Source organism: Eurytemora carolleeae, unplaced genomic scaffold, assembly GCF_000591075.1.
Source record: "Eurytemora carolleeae unplaced genomic scaffold, Eaff_2.0 scaffold1168, whole genome shotgun sequence".
NCBI classification, from domain to species: Eukaryota; Metazoa; Arthropoda; class Copepoda; order Calanoida; family Temoridae; genus Eurytemora; species Eurytemora carolleeae.
Genome location: NW_019397533.1, coordinates 1 through 19,525, shown reverse-complemented (window position 1 = coordinate 19,525; position 19,525 = coordinate 1). Strand labels below are relative to the sequence as shown.

The 19,525-nt window shown below is 31.8% G+C and overlaps 2 protein-coding genes across 2 annotated transcripts; both read left to right on the top strand.

The window, feature by feature from the left end:
• The first annotated feature begins 5,862 nt into the window (after positions 1 to 5,862).
• On the top strand, positions 5,863 to 11,735 carry LOC111714769 (uncharacterized). The gene is made up of 6 exons (XM_023489969.1): positions 5,863 to 5,915; positions 6,414 to 6,509; positions 7,424 to 7,638; positions 9,982 to 10,047; positions 10,811 to 10,902; positions 11,610 to 11,735. The coding sequence occupies exons 1-6, from the start codon at positions 5,867 to 5,869 to the stop codon at positions 11,626 to 11,628; spliced, it is 537 nt and encodes a 178-aa protein (XP_023345737.1). The 5' UTR covers positions 5,863 to 5,866; the 3' UTR covers positions 11,629 to 11,735.
• A 2,630-nt stretch (positions 11,736 to 14,365) lies between these two features.
• On the top strand, positions 14,366 to 18,297 carry LOC111714767 (chromatin assembly factor 1 subunit A; the record flags this gene model as incomplete). The annotated part of the gene is given in 2 exon segments (XM_023489967.1): positions 14,366 to 15,002; positions 18,201 to 18,297. Coding segments are annotated over 2 exon segments (248 nt in total), but the record flags the coding sequence as incomplete, so codon positions are not given.
• Positions 18,298 to 19,525: the final 1,228 nt, after the last annotated feature.

Below are 19,525 nucleotides of genomic sequence, written 5' to 3'. Positions count from 1 at the left end.
ACAGACTAGAGAGGTTTAGAGGACTATAGCGGACTAGAGGAATACAGAGTTCTAGATGACTACAGAGGTCTAGAGGACCACAGAGGTCATCAGGAATACAGAGGACTATAGGACTGCAGAGAGCTAGAGGACAACAGATGTCTAGATGAATATAGAAGTATACAGGACTACAGAGGACTGGAGGAGTTTTTAGGACTGAATGACAAAGGAGGTCTAATTGACTACAGAGAACTAGATGACTACATAGGTCAAAAAAGGTCTTGAGGAATTCAGAGGTCTAGGGGACAAAGAGGACTGGAGGAGTTTTGAGAACTGAATGACTACAGAGGTCTAGAGGACTACAGAGGACTGGGAGAGTTTTGAGGACTGGATGACTACACACTACGGGTGGAATAAAGAGGACTATCGGACTCCTACAGGACTGAAGGAATTCAGAGGATTAAGGGACGTCAGAGTACTAGTGGAATATAAAGAACTATTTGAGATGCTTGGTGGTTAAAATTAAAGTATGCAAGAATTTGCCCGTGGAAATAAAGAATTTTATTTTGAAACAAAAAAAATTTAATTGAAAAAAAATTGCATTTCCTAAAGAATTTCAGCCATTTAATCTATATATAAATTTGGCTTGTTTGGGAGTTTGTCATGGTGTTTGGGTGTCTGTTTTTGTTTGTATCCAATAAACGTCAAGGAGGCTGAACCGATCGGACCCGATCGGACATCACGTGACCACAGGGAAGATTTATGAATGATAAAAATTTAAAAAAAATGTGTTTTAAAGGTTTTTAAATTTGTAAAAAAATTTAAATTCTTGAAAATCTGCGAATTTTTTCTTTAAAAATCCGCAAAATTTTTTTCTTCTTTGCTTTAAAATCTAAACAAAAAGAACATGTTCACAATTTAAATAGAAGATGGGCGCGAAGCGCCTTGAATTTCCAGTATATATAGATAACATTTAAGCCATCTTTTCTTTGTTTTTGAATAAAATGTTATAAGAAGATTGTCGCGTTTTTACTGATATATATTTATATATAACTATATAACTATATTATATAGATTTACAAAAAAGTGTGGTAGAGTTTTTTTCGTCTATTAAACGTACTAAGCCGTACTAAACCGTACTAAACCGTACTAAACCGTACTAAACCGTACTAAACCGTATTAAACCGTACTAAACCGTACTGCACCGTATTAAACCGTACTAAACCGTACTGCACCGTACTAAACCGTACTAAACCGTACTAAACCGTATTAAACCGTATTAAACCGTATTAAACCGTACTAAACCATATTAAACCGTACTAAACCGTACTAAACCGTACTAAACCGTACTAAACCGTACTAAACCGTACTAAACCCTATTAAACCGTACTAAACCGTACTAAACGTACAAAACCGTACTAAACCGTACTAAACCGTACTAAACCGTACTAAACCTTACTAAACCGTACTAAACCGTACTAAACCGAACTAAACCGTACTAAACCGTACTAAACAGTACTAAACCGTACTAAACCGTACTAAACCATATTAAACCGTACTAAACCGTACTAAACCGTACAAAACCGTAATAAACCGCATTAATCCGTACTAAACCGTACTAAACCGTACTAAACCGTACTAAACCGTACTAAACCGTATTAAACTGTATTAAACCGTACTAAACCGTACTAAACCGTATTAAACCGTACTAAATCGTACTAAACCGTACTAAACCGTATTAAACCGTACTAAATCGTACTAAACCGTACTAAACTGTACTAAACCGTATTAAACCGTACTAAACCGTACTAAAAAGTTATAAAAAGGTGTAGGAGGTGAAATGTTTCTAAATGAATGCCGCTTTAACCTTCAAAAGTAGGCCTAATATTCGAAAATGTGATTGGTCTCTCTTCCAATGATTTGAAAAATAAACTTTAACATACTTTAATCAGAGACACCCTGTGACCAGAATATTGCTTTTGCATATTTCTATGATTGAGAACAAATTAGGTTAAAACAGAATTCTCTTTATAAAAGTGAATAAACAGGTTGGACCTAGGTGTCCTTGCGGCTATAGAGGAATATATTCAGTTGATAATATTCTGTTCTAATCAAATCATCAGAACCAATACAATTAGACGCGGCATATGTGCACTTTGCAGACCGCAGGGGTCTACGTAAAATAGATCTAAAATAGAAATTGTAATTTTTAAACTATTTCAAAAACTATCTTTGAGATATATTCCAATATGATTCAAGGCCTGCTTTGATTGAAGTTTAAAAGTTTTATGATATATGATGTGTATGTGAGATTTTTATATCCTTATAAATTAAAAAAAGGAATTGAATTTTAGCCACAAACTCTAATGATTTAATTATTTTATCTTAGAAACGCGATGTCGTAAATTTTAGATATTTCAAACTATGAATTCAGTTAAATAAAATAATATACGTTTGAAATCTCAAAGGTTTACACTATCAGGTTGCTAATATTTTGGGATTAGAAAATTTGAGTTTGTGGAAAAAACTCAATTCCTTTACAAAATACATGATGGGAATTGGTATATATCATTTAAGACAAATATTTTTTAAAACGAACGTTTTCTAATTTCCAAAATAAAAACTAACTTTTTCTTTGATTTGAACAATTTTTCACAAAATTAACTTCCAGAAAAATTGTTAATTTTGTTTGCTAAGATTTTTGATTAGTTACCAATAAACCGGAAGTAACCAATAAACCGGAAGTTACCAAAACACCGGAAGCTCATATAAGTTTAAGATTCAAATCAAACCTAAGTTTTTCAATTTGATTAAGTTCAGTATTTTTTTTAATTCTTTTGATTGAAAAACTAGAACAAGAACTAGAACAATAACTAGAACTAGACCTAGAACAAGAACTAGAACGCAAAGCACTTGTCCTTCATGGCAGAAATTGATAAGAAATATAAACAACGGGAAGTAAAAGGGATTCTTTGCATATAATGGTTTGTTTTCTGGGTCTGTTAAAAAAGCAAAACTGTTTAAACTTGAATCTACATTTTAATTGTAGTTGGTGACATTTTTGGACATTGGCTCTAAATATGGACAATTAGACTTTAAACAAACTCTAATTTAAAAACTAAAATATTTATTATTTGAATTAAATTTATAAAGATTATTAGAAATAAACAAGTTTTGCGCAGATTGTATAGAAGAGGTAATCACTAACGAGTTAAAAATATAAATCTTTAAATTAATTAAGAAAAAGTAGCAACAAACAAGGAAAGATGAAATTAAAGTAATATAAAACAAAAATTGTAAAAGTTTGTGGGGTAGAAAGCATAAAGAGAAAGCATGGATATTAAAGAATAATTGAACAGGAGCAGAAATTTGAACGTGAACCTGCCTTTAAATAGAGATTTGTCATATTCACAACGGTACCAATTAAAAACCTTTCTCTGGTAAATAAAAAACATGCAATACAACAAAAGTTTAAACGGACCCGTACCATAGAAAAGTTGGGTTTAAAGCAACTGATAAAAACTAAACTATATCAAATTATGTAATAATTAGCTAAAGAAAAAAAATTAAAAAATAAAATTTAAAAATTTAAAAAAATTTGATTTTTATATTGTCGATGTCACCATCAGGCTACCGATGAGTGTCCACAAAAAAATTGAGCCCATTCGGTGCAGCCGTTTGGCCGGCCAGAGGGAACATATATACAAATGCCTTATTTTATTATATAGATGATATTGAATGTCGTCTTTCTACTGTACAGTTTTATAGGTATCAATGTATAAAGTAGGGCGTCATAATCAATCATACTATTTAAAGGGACTGTGTGAGCATGATTAAAAGTGTCCCTGCTCATAAAGAAGGCAATGTCCGATTTACAACGGTACCATATACAAGTTTTGCCTGATCATGTAGTCACGGGCAGCCGTAGAACATTTGAATTTCCGAGCCGGGTCAACCTTTCCGGTCCCAGTTTGTACTGTATCGCCCGGACATTGGGTAAATGAATTAGACACTTTAGGACTAACCGGTGCAACACGGTTGACACGGTCAGACTTTAGATTGAATTTACTTTTACTGAAGGGTCAGGGGTGCGTGTAGTATGAATTAGATATCCATGTTTTTTTTTTGTTTCTTTATACTTTTTATTTTAATTTGCGTTTTCTTGCGAAAGTCACTTGCGCATATCTTTCAATTTATGTTTATAAGAAGCAATGGAGGAAATATCAGAACTAAACACTTTTCGAGTCAGAAAAACAAAAATCTCTTCCGCATGTTTGATCAGATTGAAGTGTCAAAGGTAAATCGTAAATTTGCTATTTTTAAACGGAAATGACGCGGCCCCTTTATTACAAATAACACCCTCAACTTAGATTTCAATGCGAAGATATAGTTGCGTTTAGAGGAGAGTGATAATGATAGATAGGTATAAAGAAATTGAGAAGAAAAAAAGAAGAAAATAAATAAAATAAATAAAAAGAAAAGAGATGATAAAGTTTGAGAGTATGAAATATGAAAAGGGGAATTTGAATGGAAGGAAATCAGGAAGAAAAAATTAGAAAAAAAACAATGATAGCAAATTAGATAAAAAATATTTAAGAGAAAGGTTGGAGAGAAAATAATAAAAAAATGAAGAAAAAGTAAAGAAGAAAATATGAGAACAGGTTGAGAACATAAGGAATTGAATAAAGAGAAAAAAGTAAAAAATACCTAAATGGAAAACCAAAAATGAATATATGTACTCGACGTAGATAGTTGAAGAGGATTGAGTATCGAAAGTCAAAATAATTAATATAGAACGAAAAGGAATTGAAAGGATAAAAAGGCAAAAGAGCGGATTTCAAACATATTTTTCAGAAAAACAAGTTTAAACGAAAATAAGAATCTGCACTCCTTCACAATTTAAATACCAATTTCTAGTTAATTTCTAATTAATCATCGCTTAATATAACTGATAAATATATCCTGGGTTAAGTGGAATAAAGCTGATGAATAGATACGGGATGTGTGCGCCATGCAACCGGGTTCAAAACCTGTCAATCAAATCCTTCAGCGGATAAGTTCTTATCAATATAGATATAAAGAGGCGGAAGGGGGGGGGAGCTTATTATACATTTACTTTACACTTTTTAAGTCAATACACGTGATTTCAATGAAATATGTATAAATTATGTTATGATTATTTGATTAAATCAAAAAAAACTGTTATTGTATTTATACATACAAGATTATCAGAAGTATAATATGCTCCAACATTTTTAAATGTTAGTTAGTACGTTTATTTTGACTTCATAAAAAACATTTTCTATGAGTTTCTTAGCTGATATATATTTTGTAATCTTAGAGACCTATAGTTGAATAATCAATTAAGGTTTATTAGAAAACATATGTGTTTACCTATTTAATAAGCAAAACTTTAAAAAGTTAACCATAAAATTATCAAATGTGCGGTTTTTACTCAACGTACATTTGATTTGATTACATTTTAAGGAAAATTTTCATTAATATTTACAAAAGCAGTTTCAAAACAAGAATTAAAATCAGGAATTATAATACGTTAATGTAGGTCACTTGTCAGGGCATGTTATAATCCACATGAAATTTTCAATAAACCAGGATTTATCGGACATTTAGTGTTTGCCTCAAACTCTAATATTTTACTTTCTAGGTCTTTGCAACCCAATGAATATGAATTTGGTTAAGCCAATGTGTTTTTGTAAGTTTAAAATATCAAAGGTTTATATACATCATCACGTTGTAAAGATATGGGGATTAGAAAATTTGAGTTTGTGGCAAAAAAGTTCGGGCCCGATTTTTACCGTGGCATCTCATATCAACCCAGGGAAAAAATGTCGATTGTTTTAAGTTATTTTATTTTTTAGAATTTATAATGCCAAAACTGCTCAGCAGTGTTGTCTTTTTATGTCTACTTATTACAGGTCATTTAAACTTTTTTAAATTTTATTAATTCATATCTTTATCTGTATCTGTATCTGTATCTGTATCTGTATCTGTATCGGTATCGGTATCTGTATCTGTGTCTGTATCTGTGTCTGTATCTGTATATGTATGTGTATCTGTATCTGTATGTATCTGTATCTGTATCTGTATCTGTATCTGTATCTTTATCTGTATCTGTATCTGTATCTGTATCTGTATCTGTATCTGTATATGTATCAGTATCAGTATCTGTATCTGTATCTGTATCTGTATCTGTATCTGTATCTGTATCTGTATCTGTATCTGTATCTGTATCTGTATCTGTATCTGTGTCTGTATCTGTATATGTATGTGTATCTGTATCTGTATGTATCTGTATCTGTATCTGTATCTGTATCTGTATCTGTATCTGTATCTGTATCTGTATCTGTATCTGCATCTGCATCTGTATCTGTATCTGTATCTGTATCTATACCTGTATCTGTATCTGTATCTAGGGAACTGTCTGGATCGTGAATACGACAATGAATACGGAAACAGTATTGATGGAAACCTATATCCTGAACAGGAATTCAAGCAAGCTGGATCAGTTGGTAGTTATAATTTAATTTTACTTCATTTGGAGTAATTACTCACAATTTCGCAAGTTAGGTAGAATATGCATTTTAACTCTAAATTGATCGTTACGGTTTTTTTTACCTTTTTTTGTACGCCCATGTGTTTTTATCTTTTAGTACTCATGTTTTTTGTTTGTTTTGTTTTTCACGATCATGATATATTATTAATTTTTATAACGATAATAGTTTTATTGTTTTTTTACGGATAATTTTTTCTTCTTCTCATAATGTTTGCCTAAACTTTTTTAACAATCATATTTTTCATAATATTTTAAGCGATCATGTTTGTTATAATCTTTTGTAAATATCATATTTTTAAAATCTTTTTTAACAATAATATTTTCCTGATATTTTTGAACGATCATGTTTTCTTGTTTTTATTTAACAAATCAGGGTTTTCTTGATCTTTTTAACGAACATATTTTTCTTGATCTTTTTTACGGATCATACTTTTTCCGATCATTTTTAACAATCATGTTTTTCTTAATCCTTTTTTACGGATCATATGTTTCTTGATCTTTTTTACTGATCATGTGTTTCTTTATCTTTTTTAACGGTCACGATTTTATTAATTTTTATAACTATGCTGTGTTTTTTATGATTTTTTTAATGATCATGTACTTTCCTTGATATTTTCAACTCTCATGTATTTCTTGATCTTTCTAACTACGGATGATGTTTTTCTTAATGTTTTTCAAATATCGTGTTTTTCTTGTTCTTTTTTCACGGACCATATTTTTCTTGGTTTTTAACGGTTATATTTTTCTTGATTTTTTTTAACGCCAATGTATTTTGATCTTTTTACGAAACATGTTATATTGATTTGCTTTTCTTGATTTTTTTTTCAGATCTTATTTTTCTTGATCTTTTTAATTCTCAAATGTTTTCAGCGATTGAGGAAGCCGAGGCTGCAGTCGAAGATATTCCCAATGATATATTTGATCCTCTAACAACAGAGATCACTGTAGCCGGAATCACTATTACTCCTGCTCTGGTATATATTGGTACACTGCTACCTGAGAATATATTGATTCATATTGCACAGAACGCCGTTAATTTCTTCTGCTCAACTTTATTCTGGTTCTTTCTCATGTCCGTAACACAGGTAGGGTACGCCACTCTTTACTAAAGGTCTTGGACAACAGTCTTATAAGTCCTAACTTAAGACTCCATTATACTAATTAAATGTAGATTTCTCGTCTATTATATTTTATACTTTTATGTTGGGCTATTTTGTCTTGTCATTAAAGTATAAAAAGTCTTTTGAACTTTGAACGAGAGATCAAAATTTTACTAAAAATATTCCAAAACATTCGGATGCACTTCGTTCTGGTTAGTTTTACGCGGACGCTTGCAGCCTGCAGCCTTGCAGGTCATTGGTCTTAAAGGGACTGTCAACGTAGTTTTAATTTCCCAATGTTCAATTTACAAAATTATGATTTTATTCTTGTTTTGAAATCTAAAAATTGATAAGTCGAGACAAGGAAGGGAACTAACAGAATTTATCGTTTTTTCAAGATACAGAATTACAAAGGACGACTGTGCCAAATTTCTAATGTCTGTTTCCTTATATTCTTGATTCCCTCCAACTTTAAAATTTTCGTTTTTTACCCATTGAATGCAAAGAGGCCTTGAAAAGACTTTTTTCAAGGCAGAAGACTTAATTCGACATTGCGACATATTAAAAGTTTCATGTCGTCATTATAGTCTCATTTATTGTGGGTAACCCTCTGGATGCTAATTTCAGCTTTTCTCAGGCTAAAGTAATCTATGACTAGCCATGAATAGACAATAGGCTATTTAGTTTACCCTGAAATCTCCCAAATAAGTGAACGGTTCCTTTAATGCAAGAGAAATTGAGAAAATGGTGATGGGGTAGAGAGATAGGGGGGAGTAAATCAAACATAGTTAATTAACTGACATGCAATAATTAATATATAAATTGGCACTGCACCATGAATATGCACTTTAAGGGTAGAAAAACTAGAGGGAAAAACAGGTTCAAAATGAAAAGTTGATTTATCAAACATAAATTTTATCTTCTTTTTGATAGTTCTGAAAGTGAATTATTTGATACAGTGATAACCAGAAAAATGTAGAATAGGAAGACGACATTAAAGTAGGACTAAAGTTACTAAACAAATAGCTTTACTAGTATTAAGTCATGAAATCACTTGTCAAATTAAATGGGTCTGCTTATATTGCTTCATTTTTACCGATATATTTAAAGTCATAATTAAGTCTAAATGTCGACTTTTTACTCCGATTTTCTGAAACATACTAAAGATATATGTTAGAAATCCTTTTTAATTCGTAAATGTTTTATTTCTTTTAATTTTCTTCATTTTTTGACAAAGTCCTAATTAGTAATTACAGAGAGGGTTACAAGGATGCGATTGTATAGGGGGACCGGAAACATTTTAGCATATCGATTCCAAGGTCGAATTAAGTCTTCTGCCTTTAATAAAGTAATTTTTTGCCCTTTTTATTGATTTGGCAAAGAAATAAACAAATTTATGGTCAATACAAGGAATCATACATTTTAGGAAACAGACAGTATAATTCCGTAAATTCATAACCTTTGTATATTAAATGAACTGTAAAGAAAACTTTAGAATGGTGGATATCGATATTAATGCTTGATCCTCTCTTTTGCTTAATATCAAGACTAACCTAATCTTGTATTTTTATCCTGAGCCGGCGATTTAAAAAATTCAAGAAAATACGACTCGGGTCTAAGCTGTTGTTGAGCCTTATTTACGGCTCGGGCTTTCGAATTTAAGTTGCATCTATTTTTCAACAGAATTTAGTTCATAAAACCGGTTTAATGTTGTATTTGGCGGATTTTCATAGTTGGAATTGGTGCATTCCGAGTTTTGATGAGAATAAGACCCAACATTGAGCCTTTCTTCACTAAAACCAACCAAGGTCGGTTTTATTTTCATTGGGCTTAACTCCCTAAGATCTCGCAGCTGTCAATCACGTGACACAAGCTGTCGTCAGAGTTGGGTCTAAGATTGGGTCTTAAAGCTGCGTTTAAGGAATTAAGACTCGAGCCGAAGCTTTTAAATCGCAGGCTCTGAAAAGTGTATAAAATTCAACCAACCAGAGTCGCGTATATGAAGCCGATAAATTTGAAATTTTGCGCGTCATTTAAGATTATATACATAAATGGGAGGAACCCTCTAATTCAGAAAAACTGGTTTTTGATTTTTCTCTACTTTATTCAAGAAAGAACGGTTTAAGAAGAAAATCAAAAGTGTGTCCATTGGATACTCAGATTAAGTAATCGGGATTAAGGATATCTCATTCTAAAGTCTTCAGATCTGTATAGAAAACACTACCAAATAGTGATGCTTGGCGTCACTTGTTAATCCAATAATAAGTTTTAAAACTCTCCTTTTATACTTTTAATGATTAACATTAACTAATAAAACTGTTTGTTAAGGGAACAACTGGTAAAAGGAAACGTAGATCTACCGATGAAATAGTGGAAGAATATTTCGAGGACGGGGTAATATTTTAATGTCGGTTTTATTTAACAATATCATATGTCGTCTTCATTTAACACATTTTTGCCTGTCGTCTTCCTGCAACGTTTTTTAATGAAATCATGCAAGCATTAAGGAAGGAGTGCAACTGCACAACTTAAATCTATTTTGAGGCATGCGCTTTTGAACATTATCACACTTGAAGGCTGTCTTCATTCTTTGATAAATAAAGGGTGTCCCAAAAAACATGGGAATTAAGTGACGAATTGACAATCGTCTTTGTTATGAATTAGCATTGTAATACCTAATTTCAAAAGCCATAATATTATTTTGTCTGCTAGAGTTTATTCTATAAAAAGGGTAAAAGACTGCAAAGATGTGTCTATGATGTCTCCGCAAGATGAACAGTGAAGATGGACAAGTTCACCCTGTTTGTATACAGTGATTTTCTTGTTTCACTAAGTACAACCGTATGCAGTCAAAACATAAACAAACAAAATGTAAACATAGCAGACGAAACTCTTACAGATTACAGCTTTCTCAGTAGGTATCACCATACTAAATCAAAGATTTATTTAAAAAGACGATATCGAATTCGTCACTGAATTCCCATGTTTATTGGGACACCCTGTAGATAATTTTAAAAAGCATAAAAAGCAGACCACATGATACCAGAAAAGGTGTATCTATAAACATGTTTAGTTTTATGAAGCATACTAAAATTGAATTGACAGATAAATGCCGCAAACCAATTCAAATATGATAGACGATCTGTATTTTGTTTAGCTTAACACTGTATTGGGTACAGTCCAAGTAGATGGAGATACAGTGGCCTGGGTTTTCAGGCAGTTTGCTAACACTGCAGAACAGTACAAGAGGTATAGTTCAATATTTAAGGCTTTTAAGGGAGTCTTGGAAAAAATCATCATCATTGGAGAGCTATTGGAGACCCCCAGATTCTCGTAGGAGACCCCCAGATTTTCATTTGAAACACCCATGTTTTTATTAGAGACCTCATATTTTCATTGCAGACCCCATATATTTTCGTTGGAGACCCCAGCTTTTCTTTGAAGACTCAATATTTTCATTACAGACCCAAATTGTCGTTGGAGACCCCCAGATTTTCATTGGAGACCCCCAGATTTTCATAGGAGACCCCTAGATTTTCATTGGAGGCCCCCAGATTTTTATTTGAAACACACAAGTTTTATTGGAGACCCCATATTTTCATTGCAGATCCAATATATTTTTATTGGCGACCCCAGATTTTTATTGGAGACCCCCAGATTTTCATAGGAGACCCCCAGATTTTCTTTGAAGACCCAATATTTTAATTGCAGACCCAAATTGTCGTTGGAGACCCCCAGATTTTCATTGGAGACCCCCAGATTTGCATAGGAGACCCCCAGATTTGCATAGGAGACCCCCAGATTTGCATTGTAGACCCCTTATTTTCATTGTAGAACCCATATTTTCGTTGGAGACCCCCATATTGTCATTGGAAACCCCTAGATGTTAATTGTAGACCCCATATTTTTGTTGGAGACCCCATTTTTTCGTCGCTCTAACATGTAAATATGTTTAGATTGAAGGATGAACTCTGATCTGCTGTGTTTAAACCTCTACCTCTGTCCAAAATAATCTCAATGTATTTTGTCAGAACTCTGTATGATTTTACTTCTTTCTATAAATTGAATATTTATTATTTTTATCTGAAAGGAATGGAGTCTTTGCCATAAACTCTGATTTTCTAATCCCTGGGAATAAAGTCGACCTTTAAAAAAGGGGAACTCTATTCCCAGCAATACTGTAACTTATTTTAATTTTATAGTCCAAAATACAGGAAAAAAAGATTTATTTTCCAAAGAAACAAAGTTTAATGTAAATATTGAAAAAAAGAAAAAAATATATCCGCAAATTCAAGCTACTTTCTAAACTAAATTACAAAGTATGTAAATGTAGTACCACGTACAACCTTTTTTGTAAAAATAATATAAACAATTTTGTATCTTTAAAATAATCTCGATACGGAGATAATTAATATGTAGTTTTAAAAAAAAAATCTAATCCCTATATCTTTGCAATCCAATGTCTTAGACCTTAGATATTTCAAACATTAATGAATTTACACCATCAGGTTAAAACGAAATTTTGGTTTGCTGCAGAGAGTGTAAAATTAGAATTTCACAGACCACAGTCGTTCATATTTATAACTTTGTTCTATTGTTTCTTTTTTTAAATTCTTAAATTGTATTTTGAAAAGAGGTGTTTATATATATAGGGGCATCTGTTTTAGTAAGTGTTTATATAGTGTTGTGCAAGGTATGTATACTAATACAGGGCACCCACAAAGGATGAGACTTCAGAGACGACTGTACGGAATTTTTATTGTCTTTAATCTTATATCCATGGTTCCTAGCCGTTAAACGACGATATTTTTCAGGTCGTCTTTACAGTCTCATCCTTTTCGGGTAATCCTGTAAACTAAATGAAAGTGGAGATAGGGGTTGTGAACAATGTATACATTTAATTGTGACGTATTAGGACTGCTAGAAAAAATTTGATCAAAAAAAGAAATAGAAAGACGAATTTTAGACTCAAGTTACAACTTTCAAAAATCCAGTGAGAATGAAACTCAGCAATTGTGCAATGTAAACAGACCTAGTATTGTGTGTAGAGTGTAAGGCTTAATAATGTGTGTAGAGTGTATGACTTAATATTGTGTCGTGTGTAGAGTCTATGTTGTAACTTGTTTATAGTGTATTGTGTGTAGAGTGTATGGTGTGTAGAGTGTATGGTGTGTGCAAAGTGCATGGTGTTTAGAGTGTATAGCGTGTAGGGTGTACGCGCGGTGTGTAGAGTGTAGGGTGTTTAGAGTATATGGTGTGTAGAGTATATGGTGTGTAGAGTGTATGGTGTGTAGAGTGTATGGTGTGTAGAGTGTATGGTGTGTAGAGTGTAGGGTATTTAGAGTATATGGTGTGTAGAGTATATGGTGTGTAGATTGTATGGTGTGTAGAGTATATGGTGTTTAGAATATATGGTGTGTAGAGTATATGGTGTGTAGAGTGTATGGTATGTAGAGTGTATGGCGTGTAAGGTGTACTGTAGGGTGTGTAGAGCGTAGGGTGTGTAGAGTGTATGGTGTGTAGAGTGTATCATGTGTAGAGTGTATGGTGTGTATAGTGTAGGGTGTGTAGAGTGTATGGTGTGTAGAGTGTATCGTGTGTAGAGTGTATGGTGTGTATAGTGTATCGTGAGTAGAGTGTATGGTGTGTAGATTGTATGGTGTGTAGAGTGTACTCTCTAGTTGGGCAGTATATCTAGAGACTGCTTGACGGTCAGAACAGTTGTCCCTCCAACCTAGCTTGCATACAGATACTACAGTTATACCTTAAGTTAAACAATTAAACATTTAGTAAATACCTCGCTACGAGCCTATTCATGGTTTTATCCATCATAGCTGTCAGTTTTAAGAATGTGAAATTTAATTAGTGATTTTTAATTTGTTAAATATGATTGGAATTTAGACTGCTCCAGCACAATAATAGGCTCAAGTCTAGAAATACAGCTAGTTGCTGAATTAGTTATATAACTTTTAATAGCAGGGAAACAATATAGGCTTCTCTGTGCTAAGCAGAATTTACCTTTTGTTGGCAAATTTAGTACACTATGATAACCAGAAAACTCTGAAATAAGAAAATGACTTTTAGAATCAAGTTAAAAATTTTAAAAGTCCAATGAGTTTGTTTGAGATACAGCAATTGTGCAGTGTAAACAGACCCATTCACTAAAGTTAATAAGTATCTTGTAAAACTAATTGCTTTTCTTCACAACTTCAAGTAAACTTATGTTTTGCTATAATGTTTACCTATTCCATTGTGTTCTGTATAGCAAATGTTTCTGCACAAGAAGCCTGTGCAATTTATGCAATTTAGATTGATGAAAGGTATAAGCAAATGTATGTTCAGAAAAGGGTGCAAATTGCACATTTTATTTATTTTGATAGAGTTCCCTAAATTAAAAAAAAATCATTGTTGCATAATCTTTCTCTAAAACATTCTTAAAGTTGAAATACAAATTTAAAAAACAAATTTTGCGAAAGCTTAAAACGAGCGAATACACGTAAAATGTTTAATGTATGGATCTACTTTGACAAAATATCTGTAATTTATCACTTTTCTGACCTCTTAACTTGCATTTTAGATTGTAAATGTCTAAAATCTTTTCAAAAAGCTTAACCAAGACAGATTAGTGTTATTTGCATCAGCTTTGCAATTCAAAGTAACATGAATGTGATGCAACATAAAGTGAAACCTACAACAATCCACCAAAAAAAGTGAAATCTACAAAATTTATATTTCTTAAAATAAATCTACAAAATAGATTGTAAAAAGAGGTGAAATCTACAAAACGGAACACCCCCTATCCTTTCCGATTTAGTGATTCAGACATAACATACATTTAAACTAAGTGGAAATATTTGACTATGTTTAATGAATGTAAGGTGGAAAATGAGACGGATGCTGGCCGATCTATCAGATTCAATAACTCGTCTGGACCCTGCAAATAAATTATTTCAGATATATTTTTCAAGTGTTAGCTGCGGTTGATTTGATGTACCGAACAGTCCGCCGGGCTATGACGTAAGAATTTTGTACAGTACATGCTATACGAAGTAATCACAGGGCAATCCACCGCACTGTAAACTACGCCTTATTTGGAGTACCGGGCCAACCTTCAAGCAACAAGAGAATTTTTCAAAAAAGGACGAGTTCACCTGATAAATAGTCCCCTTCTAGTGAGATTAATGGCCCAGTCGACAGTATGTCTGAAACAGTAGTTCCTACAATAGCTGTAGATCCTGTTGAGGAAACAGGAGAGGAGGTGGGAGAGGAAACAGGAGTTGCTGATCAGATCTGTAATACAAGCAACAGGGTGGAGCTGTTTCTAAAGGACGGCGCCGGAAAGATTCCAGGTACGATGTTAGAAAAAGGCAGTATTTTAGAGAACAAATGTAGGATTTATTTAATACTAAAACATAATAATTTTAATAATATTTAATAAAACATTTTAAGGTGTACAAATTTTAAATAAGAGCGTAAAGTTGTTTAATTTATTTCACAAGTTTTTTCATTCAACAGAAGAAACGTTTTTTGCAATTATTTAAGACAAGTTAAAAAAAATATTTTCTAGACTAATCTACTGTTTGGGAACATATTTCTTAAAATAAGTTATCGATGACTGCCATAGTCATAACCGTAGCATCGATTATTTCATTATCATGATTTCCTTTGCTGTTTCTATAATTTTGTTCACAAAGGAACTTCGAGTTTTTGACACAAACTTAAATTTTATGAAAAGTTTGTGTACTTGTCTTATTGCAATGCCTATTTCTAGATCAAATAAGCTTTGAAACAAAGCAGAAGTCAAAATATAAAGTTGATTTCAATTTTATTTTCATTTCAATTGAAAAAAAATATTTTGGAAATATCCTAAATTATGGAGAAAATCTGGAAACCAATCAAATCTATAGCACACGTGCTACAATGTACAGCTAATTTAACTTATAGCACGATGATTACTTTATAGCAAGTTCATCATGAGATTCACGATGAAGTGAGGAAGAATGATAAATTCCATAAAAAAAATGTATCCCGCTTCATAATCACGATTTTAAAACAATTTGAGTGAATTTTGATTTTTTCCGATAGGTTATTAAAGCTTGAAAATTTTCTCCAACTAAATTAAAATCACTCTGATTATGAATTAAATAAAAGAACAATATTATTAAATTGATTTTCATTTGTCGTGGTCATATGTCTGATCGTTTTATTTTCTAACCGGTTGAAAGATTTGTCTTTAAATAATTCTAAGTTGAAACATAAATATAATGAATATAAATTCAGTCTATTTTTAAAAGATTTGTATTTCGTATTTACAGGGACTGTTCACTTATTTGAGTAATTTCATGGTAAACTAATTAGCCTATTAGCTATTCATTGTTATTAGTCTTACTTTTCAAAGATATCTAAGACCGGAGAAAAGGCCAATTAATCGTTTAGTATTCCAGCGGAAAGGTATGATACCTTTGCATAGACACTATTTAAACGTTTTTTCAGGAGCAACAGCCCAATAAAGTTTTAAATTGTCATATTTCAATGACATCATGAGTCAGCCATTATATAACAAATATAAAAACTTTTGATTTTAGAATTAGCATGAAATTAACGTTTTTTCGTGTTCTAACAAGATTTAAGAAATCAAAACGTTTATACAAAGACGACTTTCTCTCTCAGACAAACCGGTTTGTAGATTCCAAGTTTACAACTCTTCAATAAATCAGGAAATTTCTGGAAAACGTATCAAACCGTCAAATGCTTAACATGAGTTATTTTAATAAAAAAGGCAATTTAAAAATGATTTTGGGAAAAAATTAAGATATCTACAATTAATTATTAGATACTACAATTTAATTTAATATTTGAAATTTTTAAAAATCCATGACTATGACAAAAAGCACCAAATAGTGTAAATGCAAAGGTTTCATACCTTTGCGCTGGAATTCTGATCGATAAATCGGCTTTTTTTCAGGTCACAGTTATCTTTAAAAAGTAAGACTAATACCAATTAATAGCTAATAGGCTATTTAGTTTACTCTCAAATTACTCAAATGAGTAAACAGTCCCTTTAAAGGCTGAGTATAAATGTTTTCTTATTGGTCGTGTACTCCAGTTGTACACAATTTATTAACATGCTGCAAGGAACTATATACAGGAACGCCCAACTCAGATATACGCATATTATGTACTGTACACTGTGGGTTGGGTGGAATGTAAACAAACCCATTGCCCCCAAAGAAATTGAAGGGAAAGGACTACCAGCTCTGATGTGATATTAAAGTCCAACAAAAGACAAATTAATATATCAAGTTGAGCGAATACTTATGATTTTTGGCTTTCTGGTTAATAAGGAAAATACAATAGCAATATATCCTTATTCTACTCCTTGGGGCCTTTTCCCTCAAAAATGATGCGTTGCCCCTGAATTCTTTGTTTTGATCTCCTCCCATTTCAGTACATAGTATATAGTTCCTTGAACTCTCTTATCTCTGGAACTGAATTTGTCCTTCCTTATAAAAGAATGTTAACCACCGTATTTCAGGTGCATGGTATACCATGTTCTATATTTAAACATAATACGCTGAACTTACAGTGTGTACCACGGAATATGACAGTTGGTAAATAGTTTGAAATGTCTTCTTCCATGATTTTTAAGTTGTTTGATACTAAAGAGAATAATAAAAAATGTATATGACAGTCAAATCGTTGTTAAATTGAGTTCAAAGTAAAATATATTTTAACTAAATAAACTGCACAAAAAGTCTGTCATGTTTCGTGGGACACCCTGTACAATTATTAACCAACAATAAGAAGTAAAAAAGTCTGTTTAAATCTGAAATACTGATGAGGAAGTTTGGTTTGGGCGGGTTGAGATACAGTGCAGTTTAATCCTGCCCAAGGTTATAATGCAAGGAAATTTAATTGCAGTTGCGTATACTCTGCGTACATATTGAAACCAGTTCTCGCAGGGCGCAGTTTGTAAACAAAAATAGATGCATCAGTGTTCGTTTAGTATCCGAGGAGGTTAAAAGCATTAAATTTTGATAATTTTGATAATTCACATAATAGTTTCCTATGACCAGAATATTTTATTGATTTTTATGTGAAAGATGGAACCCATGTCAGGCTTCGACATCCATCTTGTGTTTGCCTTACCGCCCAGAGACAGTATACTGCAGTACAAAAGATCCGCACACCTCTGAAATAATTTTCCTTGCATTATAACCTTGATCTTGTCCATGTAATTCCATTTCTGGTCATAAATGGGACCGGGGTTGGAAGTACATTTAGGTACATGAAAATACAATTTCTGTGTCATTGTGAACTTTGGTAAGTTTAGTGTGTATGTGTACTACACTTCATGAATGTGTGCTGCATTTGGTGTGGTAAAAGATGTAAATATCAGAAATCAATATAAGAGATAAATCATGATATACAGAAAAATAAACAATCCCTTGCAGTAAACATTCTGGGGTATGGATTTTTTTACAGTTTTACATCATCTTTCTAATTTTTACATTTCATGGTTTTTAATTATAATTTATATTTGCCAGGAGTTTGTTTGAGTAAACGACGTGGATTCTCTAGGAAACCATCCTCATGGAGACATCCTGGGGGGACAGTGTCAGAGACAGAGGAAACAGATTTTAGGAACTTTTTCAAACTTTTTAAAACATTTTCAAACTTTTTAAAACATTTTACAATATTTGCAAACATTTGCAAACCATTTCAAACATTTTAAAACATTTTAAAACATTTTCAAACCTTTTTAAACATTTTCAAATATGTTCAAACATTTTCAAACATTTTCAAACATTTTTAAATATTTTCAAACATTTTTAAATATTTTCAACCATTTTCAAACCTTTTTAAACATTTTAAAGTATTTTCAAACATATCAGATATAATTTAAAACATTTTCAAATATTTTCAAATATAGCTTAAACATGTTTAAACATTATCAAACATTTTGAACATTTATTAACGTATTCTATTATGTTTAAACATTTTCAAACATTTGAAATATAGTATATATATACCTATTTAGACATTATCAATCATTTTAAACATTTAAAACATATTCTATTATTTTATTTTTTTGAAAAATTATCTAACAGCATATATAATTAGCAAATCTATATTGGTCTTATTGGCAAAAAAAGTTTTTACTCTCGCAGATAGAAAAACTTGGGTTTAAAAATTAATTTTGATTTATTTTTATATCCTCATCAGTCCTATACAGAAAATGACCAAAATTATTACATAGTTAAATGAAAAAATTATAACAATAAAAAAGGCCAATATACCTAAAAAAGTTTACAAAACCGGGGGAAAAATATGGAATAATGAAATTTAAAAATTTAATTAGCGATATAATATTAAAATTTTTCCTGCAATTTACTTTTAGTTTAACGTAAGATGATGATTATTCATAGATGGGCTATCTGCGATCATTGATTATTTTTTCACTTTTTTAAGCCCCAAATGTGCATCAATGAAATGCGTATTACAGAGTGTCACACAAAACATGGCAGTTTATAATGGAGGACGACTTTAAAATGTTTAAATAAAAAAGGTTGCGTGGCTTTTCACCCTTTAATGTTGATTTTTCGTATTTGCTGTTTCATACTTTTTTGTTGGGCTTAGTATCTTGAATTTTTAAGTTTAGCAGATCTTGCTATTGTTGGCAGATTTAAAATGAGAGATCAAGACACCACCGCAGATACTTCACAGTCATATTTGAAGAAACACCCTGTACCTTAAAATGTCCTATCGTGTTTATCTAGTTTTAGTCAAACTACATAAATCCTTGCTTCCCGATGATGATTAATTTTAGACTTGTCAAAATATTCATTTTTCATTCATCAACATCAACATC

Bases quoted from the DNA above. Each gene is read 5' to 3' on its own strand.
- LOC111714769 (XM_023489969.1), top strand. From the start codon at position 5,867: ATGCCAAAACTGCTCAGCAGTGTTGTCTTTTTATGTCTACTTATTACA. The intron at 6,510-7,423 runs GTAGTTATAATT...AAATGTTTTCAG, and splicing joins CAAGCAAGCTGGATCAGTTG to CGATTGAGGAAGCCGAGGCT. The intron at 7,639-9,981 runs GTAGGGTACGCC...CTGTTTGTTAAG, and splicing joins TTCTCATGTCCGTAACACAG to GGAACAACTGGTAAAAGGAA.